The 13,746-nt window shown below is 43.6% G+C and overlaps 1 protein-coding gene across 2 annotated transcripts in view; it reads right to left on the minus strand.

The window, feature by feature from the left end:
• Hgf (hepatocyte growth factor) overlaps nt 1-13,746 on the minus strand; it is a 72,971-nt gene that overhangs the window by 42,230 nt on the left and 16,995 nt on the right. The window contains exons 5-7 of one of the 2 annotated variants that reach the window (XM_004639256.2): nt 11,687-11,814; nt 6,480-6,600; nt 4,825-4,943 (exon numbers count right to left, since the gene is read on the minus strand). In XM_004639256.2, the coding sequence (XP_004639313.1) occupies nt 4,825-4,943; nt 6,480-6,600; nt 11,687-11,814 (368 nt within the window). Of the gene's footprint in view, nt 1-4,824; nt 4,944-6,479; nt 6,601-11,686; nt 11,830-13,746 lie in introns of both variants that reach the window. The other variant, XM_004639255.2, reaches the window with a different exon arrangement.

The raw sequence follows: 13,746 nt of genomic DNA on the forward strand, positions 1-13,746 counted from the left end.
GAGGAGAAGGGAGAAGAGGAGGGAGAGGAGGGGAGGAGAGGAGGAGGACGATGACGACGATGACGACAGGCAGCAAATCGACCTAAGTACCCAGGGAAGCTGGGAGCCTGAGAATGGGTTGAGCTTATGGGAGAAAGCAGGAAGCAACTCCCCCTTTTGTCTTTGCAGATGAATATTGATAATTGTAGAAGATTTCCAAGGAAAAGAGAAAAAAAAGAGTAGTTATTATTTTCCAGGAAGGCAAAATCAGTCATGCAAAAAGAATTTGTTGAAGTTCTGAGCTGGCTGCAGCAAAATGCTCATCACCAGAGCAGGAGACAGACATGGCTTCTGTCTGTCACAGCAAGCACAGTTTGACAGATCTCTTAATCCAGAAAATTAGGACAAATAAATACGACACCAAGAATCTCAGCAGGGCTGGGGAGATAGCTTGGCATCCTAAACGCCTGCCTGGCAAGCACAAGGTCTGGAGTTCGATCCCCAGTATGGCATCCCATGCTGACCCAGGACGTGGGCGTGCCATTCAGGTCCGAAAGTGGGCGTGGAGGCCCATGGTCATAGTCCCAGAGCTGGGAGGCTGAGACAGGAGGATCACTCTGAGTGTGAACTGCACAGAGAGACCCTGTGTCAATTTTAAAAAAAGAATCTGAGCAGTACCTGAGAGGAGAGGGGTCTGATGGTGTGGATGTATAACCTGGAATAGAATGCGTCATTTCACTAAGACAGGGTAGTCACCTTAAGAATTAGAAAAAAAATAAAGTGAGTCTATGCTAAAATATTAAAAAGTCATTAAATATATTTTTAACAATCTAAAATTTGTAAAAAGAAATTAGAAAGTGAAAAACTGAAGGGTAAAAAAATCGTATCGAAGTTTTGTTGGGAAACATGAATAGTAAGCCTATTTTAGTTCAGATTTACAAAGTTACATGCGAATAACTTAATCCCCATTGACTGATAAAACTCTTATGCAGGTAGATGTGAATATGGTCAATATAGCACAGTTGGAAAAAGGAGTGAAAATAGAGGAAACGATAACTGAGTTAAATTTAAACAAGGGCTTGTCAACAAGGTAAAGGAAAAACAAATTTCAAGGCAGAAAAGATGTCAAGGATGAAGAATCTATAAATGAAATTGAAAATATGAGCCACAGGATTCAGTCCACAGGGGCTGACCAGAAGCCACAGGGCAGGAAGGAAAAGGGGCGAAGCCACAGGGCATGAGGTCAGAGAGGGGACACTCCTACGGGACGGCTTTGTCTCATCTTCACCCCTAAGGACAAAGGGAATCATTGGACCATCTCTAATCTGTGTGTGTGTGTGTGTGAGTGTGTGTGAGTGTGTGTGTGTGTGTGTGTGTGTGTGTGTGTGTGGTGGCCTAAGGATGAGGAATGATGAGCCAGATATTTTGGAAGCATTCTGGAAACAGAGTTGGAAGAGCAAAAGGTGGTTCTGGAGGAAACCGCACCGAAGACCACTTGAATATTCACAAGGAGAGCTAAAGCTCTCTTCCTGATGAATGGAGGGAGCCAGCTGTGAGACGCTCGCAGGGCAAGAAACCAGGATGCCCTCCGAGGGGCCAGTGTGCAGCTTGGGAGAGTGCTGGACCCAGGACCTTCTGGCCTCCTGGAACCTAAACTAGATCAGTGGTGATGCCAATCATGCGAAGGAGTTTAACAGCAGAACAGACTGTCCTGCAGGATTAATGAAGAGAGGCAGAGCAGAAGACAATCTGTGGGACAAGAGGTCTTAACTTGGGAGATGCTGCAGAGGGTTGCAGAGCCTGGGAGCAGCCATGGGCTCGTCCCAGTCATTGTCCTCTCAGCAGTCTAAGCTGCACTGCACATTCTGCTGTTGTCAAGAGGGACTAGCGACACCTAAGCCATGCAAAGTCCTCTCGGATGTAAAGGAGATCAAAGCTGCTTTAGCCCATCATGGCTTCCCGTATGTTCTGGCAAGCATGTCTATTTTTCATTATAATATGTATCAGCAACCATTACATTTATTATTTTTGTTTTTAATGAGTTTTTTTACATTTATCATTTGTTACATATCAATTCATTTGGCCAAAGAGACAACTCAGGTTCCCAGTGAGCAGTATAAAAGTGGCTTCCTTTCAGCGTGTCTGGGAACTGATTTAGTTAATCAGTAGTATTTTCCAAAGGGCATCAGTCCCCAGAGGTTTTCAGGGGCCAGAGACCTGTTGTGGTTCACTTCAGAAAAGCACAGTTGTCTCAATACATGCTTTTTCCTAAAAGCAATGAATTCATTTATGGAATGCACTGTTATCTGACCTGTGAACTTACCATGGGGCTCATAAAACAGCCCTTCCTGTGGGCACCACTGAGTAGCTTCTATCTCCTCCTATGTTTGCAATATCTTAACAGCATTCTGCCTTCAGAAACTCCAGGGCCACAGAGCTAGACTGCCGGGGGCTGCGGCCCTGGGGTGACATCCTCTTGTGGAATTATGTGGTTATGCGACAAAGAAAGTGAGAATTGGCGTACCTAGTTAAGTTTCCTAAGACTTGACCTCGTGGTGATGAACAGGAAGTGGCCTAAATGGCCCCAAACCAGCCCGGGAAGCCCTTAGAAAGAAGGGTTAGGTGTAGCGGGCAGAGCAGGCACGGCCGTGCCTGCTCTGAGGAGCCCAGGGACAGGATGATGACAGACAAGGAATGGCAGGTGTCTCTGAGGGCCAGGGCCTCTGCCTACAGTCACAGCGCATGATTCTGTCACTGACCACTGGCCACAGGTCCAACCACAGGTCAGGCGAGCCCGTGATGGCGACCTCAGGGACACTGAGCATGGAACCCACTTGCATCCTGCCAGCTGTCCTCACACATGGAAAGTAGAGGGCGATGGTGGGCTGTTTTAAGCTGCTCATCCTGGGGAATATTTTGCCATAATAAAAAACTAAGACAGAAATGAAACTGTCACTAAATTCCTCATTTTTGTATGATATGCCTTATTGTATTTGTACGTCAAAGAATTTGAAAGAATATTTTCAAAAGGTTATCCTTTATGCTTCCAGGAATTCCAATTTTATTTCATTCACTTTATTTGAAGTATAATCTCTTGGGCCAGGGAGATGGCTCAGTAGAATAAGTGCTTGCCTGGCAAGTGCAAGGGCCTGAGTTTAACCCCTGGTACCAAAAAAAAAAAAAGTATAATCTCTTCATAACTATATTCTCATAAGTTTTAAAATAAAAGCTGTCCTTTAATAAGTTATTTCTAAAACATTCACAAAATTCTGAAGATTATTTTAATTTCAAAAATAAAGCACTGGCTCACAGATCCTACTGCCATTTTCTGAGGAACCCTATCCCATGAGCAACCATGCCGTTTAACAGAGACACCAGACATAGCGCATGTTGTGCACACCATTACCCAGTTCCTCTTGACAACAAAGCAAAGGGGAGGAAACCTATGTAATTGTTAGAAAGTATCAGATCCGTTTCGTTTCTTTGCTCTCCCATTGTCTTTTTAAATGTGCAAAACATTGCTTTATGGTGTGTGTGTGTGTGTGTGTGTGTGTGTGTGTGTGTGTGTGTGTTTCTATTGGTCTATTCCAGACAAGATGTCAAAGAGTACCCTATACACAAAAGTTGGAAAGGAATCAGAATATTTGGCTGGACCTAACTGGCCAGGAGCACTTGGAAGACCATCATGACCAAACAAGCCCATAAGCAGAGTTAAGGCCACACAGGGAACGCTGTCCTGGAGGCGTCTTTCAGTTTAGAGGACGAGCGGATGACTCAGTCTCCTGGGAGCATTGTGGTACCCTTCATGGGCCTCCAGATTCAGCAGTGCTCCCGCACACGCCGTGCTTCTCCCCGAAACATTTGCCTTCATCAGTGAGTCAAGGACCAGAGAAGTCCACCCAGCAGCAGTGATGAGGACTGAGCCAGGCTTGATCGGGGACATCACGTCACAAACAGGAAACGAGCTACTATCGACCATGTCCTCTTCTGTGGGTACTACTGCACATGCTTGTACCAGACCTCATGCTGGCCACTTAATTTTCTGTATATTTCTCTGCACACGTACTCCTATATTATTAAGTCAGATTATATTATGACCACACCTTAATGAATGGGTGCAATTCTATTCATCCCAAGACACTTTAAGTTTCGCTTGAAAAATGAGGCATCTATTCATAAAAATTCCTTATCACATTAGTATCAAGTATAATTTCAAAGAAGAGCAAGAATGTGACATATGCACGGTTAAAGCAATATGGCACGTAAGAAGACGTGCTTGGTAGCCTGACTTCAGGCAATTTGGCTGGGGTTCCTGTCTAGAGAGGGCAGCAGGGAGCGCTAGGAGACAGCTGAGGACCAAAGACAGCCACAGAGGCGACAGCAGCTGCTGCACAGGAGGAGCCATGGGGGAAGCCTCCACGTGCTCAGCTTTCTTCCCAGTGGCTGTGGTCACTACCCACATGGTTTCCCACTCCGTTTTCAGCCTGCTCCTTCCTGCGAAAAACAACAGAGAGGATGCAGGAAGGAGAGGCTAGAATCCAGGGCTCTATCTGTCACTACTTTTATGACATTGTGACGCTGCACATACTCCTTCATCTTTGTCTCATTTTCATGACACTTGTGGCTTTTACCAAAAGTTTAAGATTCATACAATGCTTTTCTGAAACTTCAAAATTTCAGAATTTCAAAAGATGGACTAGGATTATGTAACCCATTCCTAAAGTATTAAAGCCTGCACACACGAAAGCATCAGGTGAAACACTGGTAACCTGTCTCCCTAATAATCGCCTGCTTAGATCCGAGCTGTGAGGGGAAAAGGAACCAATAAATTTGGCCCTAACTTACCACACACTTTAATTGCGCAGTACTCCCAGGGGGTGTCGGGGTCAAGGGTAAAGCACCACGGCCTCAGCTTGCCGTCGGGGTTGCGGCAGTAATTATCATCAAAGCCTTTGTCAGGGTATCTGCAAACCACACCGAGAAAAGTGTCGTGTCAGTCTGTCCGGAACACCGCCTCAGCTCACAGAATAACTTTCTCGCGGCTCAAGGGAAGAGTGGGTTTTCTATCTCTGAATTCACAGGGGCTGTTAATCACTAACTGTAGGATTCTCTCATTTCGTATCCACTAAGCAGAGCATGCTGCCCTCTCACTAGTAAGTCAGGACCATTTGGTATCTGCCTACCAGTTAGGGTCCCCAACTGCATCCCTTTCTCCCAGGGCCCAATTAAGGGCAGATTCCAAAAACATGACCCCTTGTAGAATGCTCATTAGGAAAACAGTCCTCTTCTGGGGCAGGCCTGGGTTCAAACTGAAAGTTCGGTTTCAGTTGCTCTGTTACTAATGACAGCTCAATTTTGGAAATAGAGCCTTTCTAGGTCATGCCCTCCCTGCACCAGAGCAAGAGACAAACCATCACACCACCCTCCCCGCAGCCCAGCTCCCAGTTTAGATTAAGGGCGTCCTGAATGGCTGAGTTGGTTTTAATTGCTACCATATCCCTTCTGTTCTCACTTAAAAGAAAAGACATGCACTTTAAAAATAAGTCAGAGTTTCAGCTTCATTGAAAAGAACAATAGTAAGCAAAAATGAACAAAAATGGTAGAGAAAAACAAGAAAGCAAAAACTCTTAAGCCTTTTCCAAGAAGGCATGAGTGGGCTTTCCTTTAAAATGATTTCTACTTTTTTTTCTTTATTATAAAAAAGAACTAACTTTATAATAAAAAGAACTAATTCTGAAACTTCAAAGTTTCAGAATTTGAAAGAATAGAGTAGGATTATGTAACCCATTCTTAAAGTATTAAATCCTGCACACACTAAAGCATCAGGTGAAACATTGGTTACCCGTCTCCCTAATAATCGCTTAACTCTCAAAGCTCCAAGTGTTCTCCAAAGATAAAGGTAGACTTAGTTCTCTGCTTCTGTCCTTGGAAATTTCATAGTGCTGCAGGACACAGCAGTCAGCTCATTGTTGCCGCCCCTCTTGCTCCCCTTCCATGAGCACAGTACACGTCAAGGTGTCCCTGTGCTCCTCTGTGGCCAGAGGCCTGGAAGCTCGGCTGCCGCTCCAGAGGGCAATGCCCTTGTGCTTAGCAGTGAGCCCTGCTCCCACAGGGCAGGAGAGGAGGTGGGCAGGCCCGACTCACACCCCTTTCAACTTTTGTCTTTACTAGGGGCGAAAGCAGATGCTTGTTCTGTTCATCTTTCCACTGTGCATCTCACGGCCATCTTGTGCTAGGACTGTCCCAATGCAGCGGCCTCCTACCCCAGTTTGCCAAGAGTAATTGACAGTGTCCCTGGTGTTTTCCTGAACCCCAGCCCAAAGCCCTCTTCCTCAAGCCACCTCCTCCTAGCATCAGAGCTCCAAGCAGCTGCTTCAGAAGCAGCCTGAAAATCCAGAGGCATTTGACAAAGCACATGTGTGTAGTGTCCATGAAGGTGTCATGGAGCAAACAACAGAGGGTGAAGAGAGCTGGGGGACTGAGACCCAAAGGCCTCTTACCTTTCAGGCAGAAACTTGTGCCGGTGAGGAGTCTGATGGTCCCAGCGCTGACAGGCCTTGCCTGACTCCGTGCGGTCCACGGGCCCTCGGTAGCTCTCCCCATTGCAAGTCATGCATTCCACTAAAAAAGTTAAAGTAGGGCACGTTATTGGTTTCGGCCAACAAAATCAAAAAGGCCACCATTCCATTAAGAGAACAATAAATCACCTGCTTAGCAAAATAGTTTTAAAACATCCTATATTCATAAATGGTGGCACAAAATATATTCTATGGAATGCACCAATAGTTTGTAGCTGGTGACATACAGGTTTACTGTAAAGCTATGGTTCTGTACAGCTAGTGGTCCAGTAACTGTCCAGTAGTTACAGAGCAATTGGAATGTAAAGCAGACTTCAGCAGCTTTTTGTCTCCTTGGTCTAAAATGAAGATTCAGTGTCTGTCGTGAGCACAGTAATGCCGCCCGTTCCACTTGCCCGCGACCATATGCACAGCAATGACACAATTTCAATGGAGTACACATCATATCCCATGGTTGATGCAATAACTGGGAGCCAGTACACTCAAGAGATCAGCTTAGGGCAGAAAGCTGCAGAACATATCTATCCTTTCAAGAAGAAAACACTGCTCACCCCTGTTAGCGAACACTACCCTTTTCTAGCTTAGGCTAGAAGGTGACCTATCATTGAACTCCTTGTACCCACTCCTGTGAAATGGATAAGCTGACCTAATTATGTGGGACCTCATAAATGATTCTGTAAGATTAATTAATTGTTCTTTCAGGCTGGCTTTTCATGTCATACTGAAAATTCTGAATCACATCTACTAGCTGAACATCACACTTCTTGGGCAGAAGGTTGATTTGTAGCACCGCAAGTATCCTGTGAAATAAATCAGCACTTGCCTCTTCTACGAATCCGGCAAATTTCCCCAAACACATCATTTGTATCTTGTGATTAGTGATCATCTACCTTCGCTGAAATGGGGAAGGATGTAAATGTGCAGTTTTATGCACTCGAATAGACCTTGGTACGTAGTAGAACTATTACTTTTGAGCCTTTTATTCTTATTCTGTAACAGGACATTAACCATTAACCTTCTGAGACTATGAGCTACTACTGGACTGATCCTTCTATTTCCTTTTGTGTCAATTATCTCATGAACTTAGACAAAGGAGCAGTTCAGCTTCTCCTCACTTGATACTGAGGGTGCCAGAGCCCCACAGTGAGCCGCTGCTGGGGAGAGGCCCTGAGCACACACACTGAGGAAGGCCCTCAGGCTGGCGGAGGGCATTTCCACATTGTAAAACAAACTCAACACAGCTTGAGTATCATCACATTTCAGCTTTCCATTTCAATGGGGTTTGGATTTATTCAGTTCTTTTTAAAAGCATGCAGGATTTGATTTCATCAATGAAAATGGTGTGGCATTTATCACTGTCATTTGTCCCTTTGTACCGAATGAAAAAGAATTCACCACAATGACCTCATACAAGAAGGACATCCAAATATGTGACCCTGCTCTCAAATGGTACTTACAGATCAGAGTGCATTGATTAGATGACCTTGGGTGCGTGAGTCTGCTCTAGGCTCCCTTTCTAATAAGAGTAAGTAGGGCTGTCTTCTAGAAAGCAGTACTATGTGTACTACGATGAAACATCTTTTGGGGCTGGGGAGATGGCTAGTAGAATAAACGCTTGCCTGAGTTCAATCCCCAGTTCCGAAGGGGAAAAAAAAAAAAAAGGAAGCATCTTTGAACATATGGGTTTTCATTCATCTTAAGAAAAAATAGCTGTAGAAATGAAATAGAGGATTCTATGAGAAGACTTCTTTCCAGAATGTGTGTGGTAGGTCAAGGTGTCTGCAAACACCATGTGCATAGAAACCATCTCCACACTTGGCTGCTGCACAACTCTGCATCAGCTGGCCTGGCCTGGGAATTAGCAAGAAGCTCGCAGGAGAAGTGATTTTCCAGCACTTTCATCTTCCTTTTGGACGGCAAGTGTGCAGTTATTGTGATATATTCTAGAGTTCTCGGTGTTCTGTGACAGTGGTACTTCAGGAGAGAATATATTTTTACATAGACCTTGAGGAAAAAATGATGATTGGATAAAAAATAGAAGGAAAAACACACAATAAAACAATATGACAACATGAATTAGTATGCTGTGTTTGTAGTAAAGAAAGGTGCGGCTGTGGTGGAGCCTAACAAGGAAAGGTAAGTACAAAGTGGCAAGAAAAAGTTTAGAAAGCAGTGAAAGCTGCTTTTGGAGTGGGAATTAAACACGCCCAGGATAAAATTGAGGGGCAAACTTATGATAGCTGTGTATTTTCTGATTATTCTATAACTTTAATATACACGATATTGCTTGCCTGGCACTATAAAGAAAACAAGACTTCCACGAATTTTAAGAGACTTATCTAATTGTAACTGTCCTACTAACATATTTTGAAAATGTCTCATTGATATTTCTTTCTCAGTAAAATTAATTTTAAAAAAGAGAGAGAGACTTACCTAAAAGAGAAAATGTAACTTGGGTTCAATGCATACCTTTCTCATCATTCTAAGCCCGAACACTCAAAAACAGTCTCTCTGACCCTCTAGAAGCTTTTCCCATAGTTCAAATTGCCTTTCTGTCCTATATACTTACACAGTTTGTTACAAATTCTAATTGTTTGCACATGAAGACAGACTGGAAAGTTCTGGGAAGGACCATTAATCCTAGCTTTTTAAATTATGCCATCTCCGCTCTGCCTTCCTCTTACTAAGAAAGGGCTTCCTCCTCGGAGGGTCAGAGAGGAGACCAAGGCGCAACAGGTCTATTGGCCTGCCCTGGGAAGCACACAGCTGAAAATTGTCCTACACCACTCAATTAAATTATCAAGTTCATTATAGAAGTGGCTTCTAGAAAACCAAAGTTTGAACTCACTTTTCAAACTTCTGGGACTCAAAGAATCTTCCAAGGGTTCCCAGCCTAAAGCCAGGCAAGATGGATGGAAATGAAGCCAACCTACCAAGAAGGCAGGGAGTGTGTGGCTGTGGAACAGGCACTGGGGAGAGGTCTGGGTGGGTGAGGATGAGCCCGCGCCCCTTGGCCAGAGCCTCACGTGACATCAGGCAACCTCAGGCAAGCATCCTGCAGCCCCTGCCACAGAGCAAGGCAGGAGCAAAGCACAGTCCCAAAGCAAATGGACCTAAACAAATACACCGCTCACAAGTCCAAATCCGAAGTGTGGCTCTCGCCAAAACGGTGGGAGAAAACTAGTACAACTACACCGAATTAGGAACATGGCTCCGATTCAGGGCTATGCTTTCTCATTATTCTAAGCAAGAAAACTTGTGCACTTTTTCAGTCATGATGCCGTAGGTGATGTGAGTTTACAAACTAAATCAATTACTTTTGTTTCAAATCCAGTCATCAACTGGATCAGTTTTTTATCAGTGTAAATTTTATTCTGCTAAAGGTAATTACTTGGAAATATCCATACATGCAGTTATTTCAGCAAAACTGAAAAAATGAGTAGTCTCACAAATCCACCTCTCTTTGGTCTCATGAACGAGGGCTTCCACAGCCTCGTCGGATGTCTAGTTGCTTCCCGAGAGAATGCACGGATGGCGCCTGGCGCCGTGACCGAGAGTACCGCAGATCTTCAGCAACAGTGAGCAGTGCTTTCTTCTGAGGGAGGTCTGATGACCTCAAGTTATGAAAGAATATTGCAAATTGCATCCTTTCAAGGGCAACTAAGCAGAAAAGTGTTTAAATTACTTCTCGTCTTATACTTTCTTTATCCCTCACTAAGGGTCTGCATCCCTGGCACTGTATTTAATGAGTTCTTCTTATTAGTCAGGAGTTGAAAATCATAATCTCACAGGGATGAGGCAGCTGATGTACATTCTAAGCTACACAAAGTTAAACTGAATTCCCTGTCTTGAGACATGGCTAACCAGGTCAAAAAAAAATCCATAAACAAAAATCCTTAGTAGTGATTTTCAAAAGTGACTACAAAACCTGAAAATGGGGGCTTCCCTAAAAATAGGGTCTTTTTTCTTCCATGTGAAAATTTAAGCCAAATATTAAGCACAGACTTTAGTCATACAAAACAGACTTGTCCACAGTGTTATCATAGTTAAGTTTATTATTTTTAAAAGGAAAGAAAACAATGAAAGAGTTATAGGGAACAGAACATGACATGGAATGGAAAGTGAGAATTTACAAACAGACATGGAACTGGCTCTGCCACACGAAGTCAAGGTTTTAAGTTCACTAACAACAAAAGCATCTTCACTTTCTCTGTGGCACTTAGAGCAGCAAAGCCTTTATGGCTGCTCATGAATGACATGACTCAAATATTTAGTTCATAAACAGGTAAAATATCTTCATATAAAAATAGGACAGCATTCCAGCGCTTCCTCCACTCCCCAAGTACTTTCAGATTTTAATAAACCTCTAAAATAATTCAATCCACATTTGGATTTGGCAAATTTTAAGAGATTTTGACCGAACTGAAAAAAGCTAGCTATTCAATAGCCGAATATCTGTGAAAAATGAGCCCTCACGCAGTGCTGGAAATCTTTTCTCTATCAGCCATCAGTCGCTCCAGAGTAGACAGCGCCTTGCATGCTCAGAGGAGGGGAACACAGAGGACGCTGGGGTGCAATCACTCAAGACAACTGGGCCCCGAGAGGGGGTCATTTGGCACTCACTTCCTGTCTGGGTGTCAGATTTGCTTCTGGTCCCATCTGCACCAAAACACTCCTGGGAGTATTGAGCTTCCGGTGACCCCAGGTCCTATTCTCTTCTGAATGCATAGGCCTTGGTCATAGGACACCACAGAAGTTGTACCCAGTGCCTTCTACAAGCAGGTGCTGGATATATAGAACCAGCATTACTAATAAAGGGCTAATTTCATTCAGTTCTTTATATGTGATCTATGGGAGCAGACTTCAAGGTACGTGAGCTGAAGACAGTAGTGACAGTAGATGTCTCAGGCTGACCTTGAAATTCAAACTGAACACTGGCTCCATGACTTGCATTAATCTGGTGGTCATCGGAGAGTTTGCAAAACATCAGTGCAAGCACCCAAATTATTCTCCAGGGCTGCTTTTGAGTGGACATTGTGTTTATTGTGACCGACTCATGTCCATGCCCCTGCAATGTGTCACAGCTCTACGCATGGGAGATGGGGTGACCCGCAGTCAGGCTCATTTACCTTCTGAACACTGAGGAATGTCACAGACTTCATGGCGTACCTCGGGATTGCTCGTGAAACACCAGGGTCCCCCTTCTTCCCCACGAGGGTTCCGACAGTAGTTTTCCTGTAGGTCTTTACCCCGATAGCTCGAAGGCAAAAAGCTAGTTTTAAAATGATAATCATTACAGTATAAGAGCATGCAACTTTATTTTTGGCCTATTAAATTTACTAACTAATTCTCTGAATTTTCCTGAAAGTTGAGACCAAAGTCACCCCTTAGGACTATTCTTATACAGACCCATATTTTAACTTAAATTTGATCATTTCCACAAATTCTTAAAATACTAGAATGTTTTTTAAAGTTCATCTAGCTGAGCTTTTGTATTCAATATCACATTAAGAATTTTAGGCTCTGGGTTGTCATTGGCGTGGTATAAATCACAGCATCACAGCTCCACTTAAAGGTCCTTAAGGGAAGACCTGAGAAATCACGGCACTAACCTTGAGATCACACCACCACCCTGCTTACCCAAGGTCATCATCTATTTGGTTACTGCTTTTCTTATAAATAACAGCCTCTTTTTCCCACTTGCACAATTGAGAAACAGATGGATGAATGAACATGAACCAAGAAGCGGAAGTCAACTGAGACCTAGACTTCAATTTCAAAGCTTTCCAGCCAGAGACCCCTGCAAGTATTTGGGCATCTTCCTGCCTGGTAGTTCACCTGTATAAGGAGCATGCCTGAAGCGTCTAACATCTGACAGCTTGAACGGGTGTTTGGAGAAGTTAAAAAAGATGACAAAATATGCACTTACTCAGGTGTTACCTATGTCTAACCACGCGCCCTGCTGTCATCCCTGCTGTGACACTTTCAGCATAGAATTACTTATTTCTTTAAAAAAATGTTTCTGGAAATATTGACTATCTTTGAGGCTTGGGCTTCTAGTCTGAACCACAACAGTGAGCCACAGGTTTGATCACTTGGATTTATTACCTTCATGTAAAACTTGTAATGGCCTAATGGTCATTTTGTTACTATCATAAAATATTCTAACACATTTGAAAAGGCCAGGGCTGGCCAAATAGCTCAGCAGATTAAAGTGCCTGCAAGCAGGCTCAGGGGCCAGGGGTTCAATCCCCAGGCCTGCTGTGCCAGCCCTTCCTCCGGGTGCACTGAGATGGAGATTGAGACTGGGTGTGGTGGTGCATGCCTGTAATCCCAGCTCTTGGGAGACTGTAAACAGGCAGATCACTACGAGTCCAATCTAGTAGTCAGACCCTGAACACCCTGTAGACCCTTTCCTAAAATACAAAAAAGAAAAGAAAAAAGTTCGAAACTTTTTGATTGCTTCTGTTTATGACCTTGGACTCAAAGCTGCTACATTTTCTTTGTAGACTACAATCAAAAGTCATTTTTAAAACTAATATGTAGGTCCAGGGTGATGGCTCAGTAGAATAAGCACTTGCCTGGCAAGTGCAAGGTCTCAGTTCAATATCCAGTACCAAAAAAAAAAAAAAAAAAACAAACCTGATATGTAACTATAGATAATACCAGTAGAAAGAGTTTTGAGAAATGTCACATTTTCAATATTTTGCTGGGTTTTTTTGTGGGGGGGGGGCACCCAGGATGCCTCCAGGGCAGGTCTGGCTTAGCTTGAAAATGTGGGGATCGAACCACAGCATCCTGAGCCTGGCTGCTTTGTTTCAGCAGGCACTTAAACACCTAAGCTAATGGGCAGGCCCCCTTTGTTGGGTTTTTGCAAAAAAGCTTCATTCCTACTATCACTGGCCTTAGAGTTCTCAGTACACATGAAGTCCAAGGCTTTTGTCTTCAGGACATGTAGTCCAAACATGCCTGCTGCCCAGTGAAACTTCGAGTTACAAATGGACGTGTTAATTCCCCTGAGCTGGTCATGAACACAAACCAAGACATCACACTGCATCTCATAAATACATACAGATGTTGTATGTCAATCATAAAAAGAGAAAGAAAAGATATTGATTTCAATTTTTATTAAAATTAGTACACAGAGTGAACACAGGGATCCCTTAGGGATCAAGTGACATTCTACGAT

Source organism: Octodon degus, unplaced genomic scaffold (assembly GCF_000260255.1).
Source record: "Octodon degus isolate 3935 unplaced genomic scaffold, OctDeg1.0 scaffold00108, whole genome shotgun sequence".
Lineage (NCBI taxonomy): Eukaryota > Metazoa > Chordata > Mammalia > Rodentia > Octodontidae > Octodon > Octodon degus.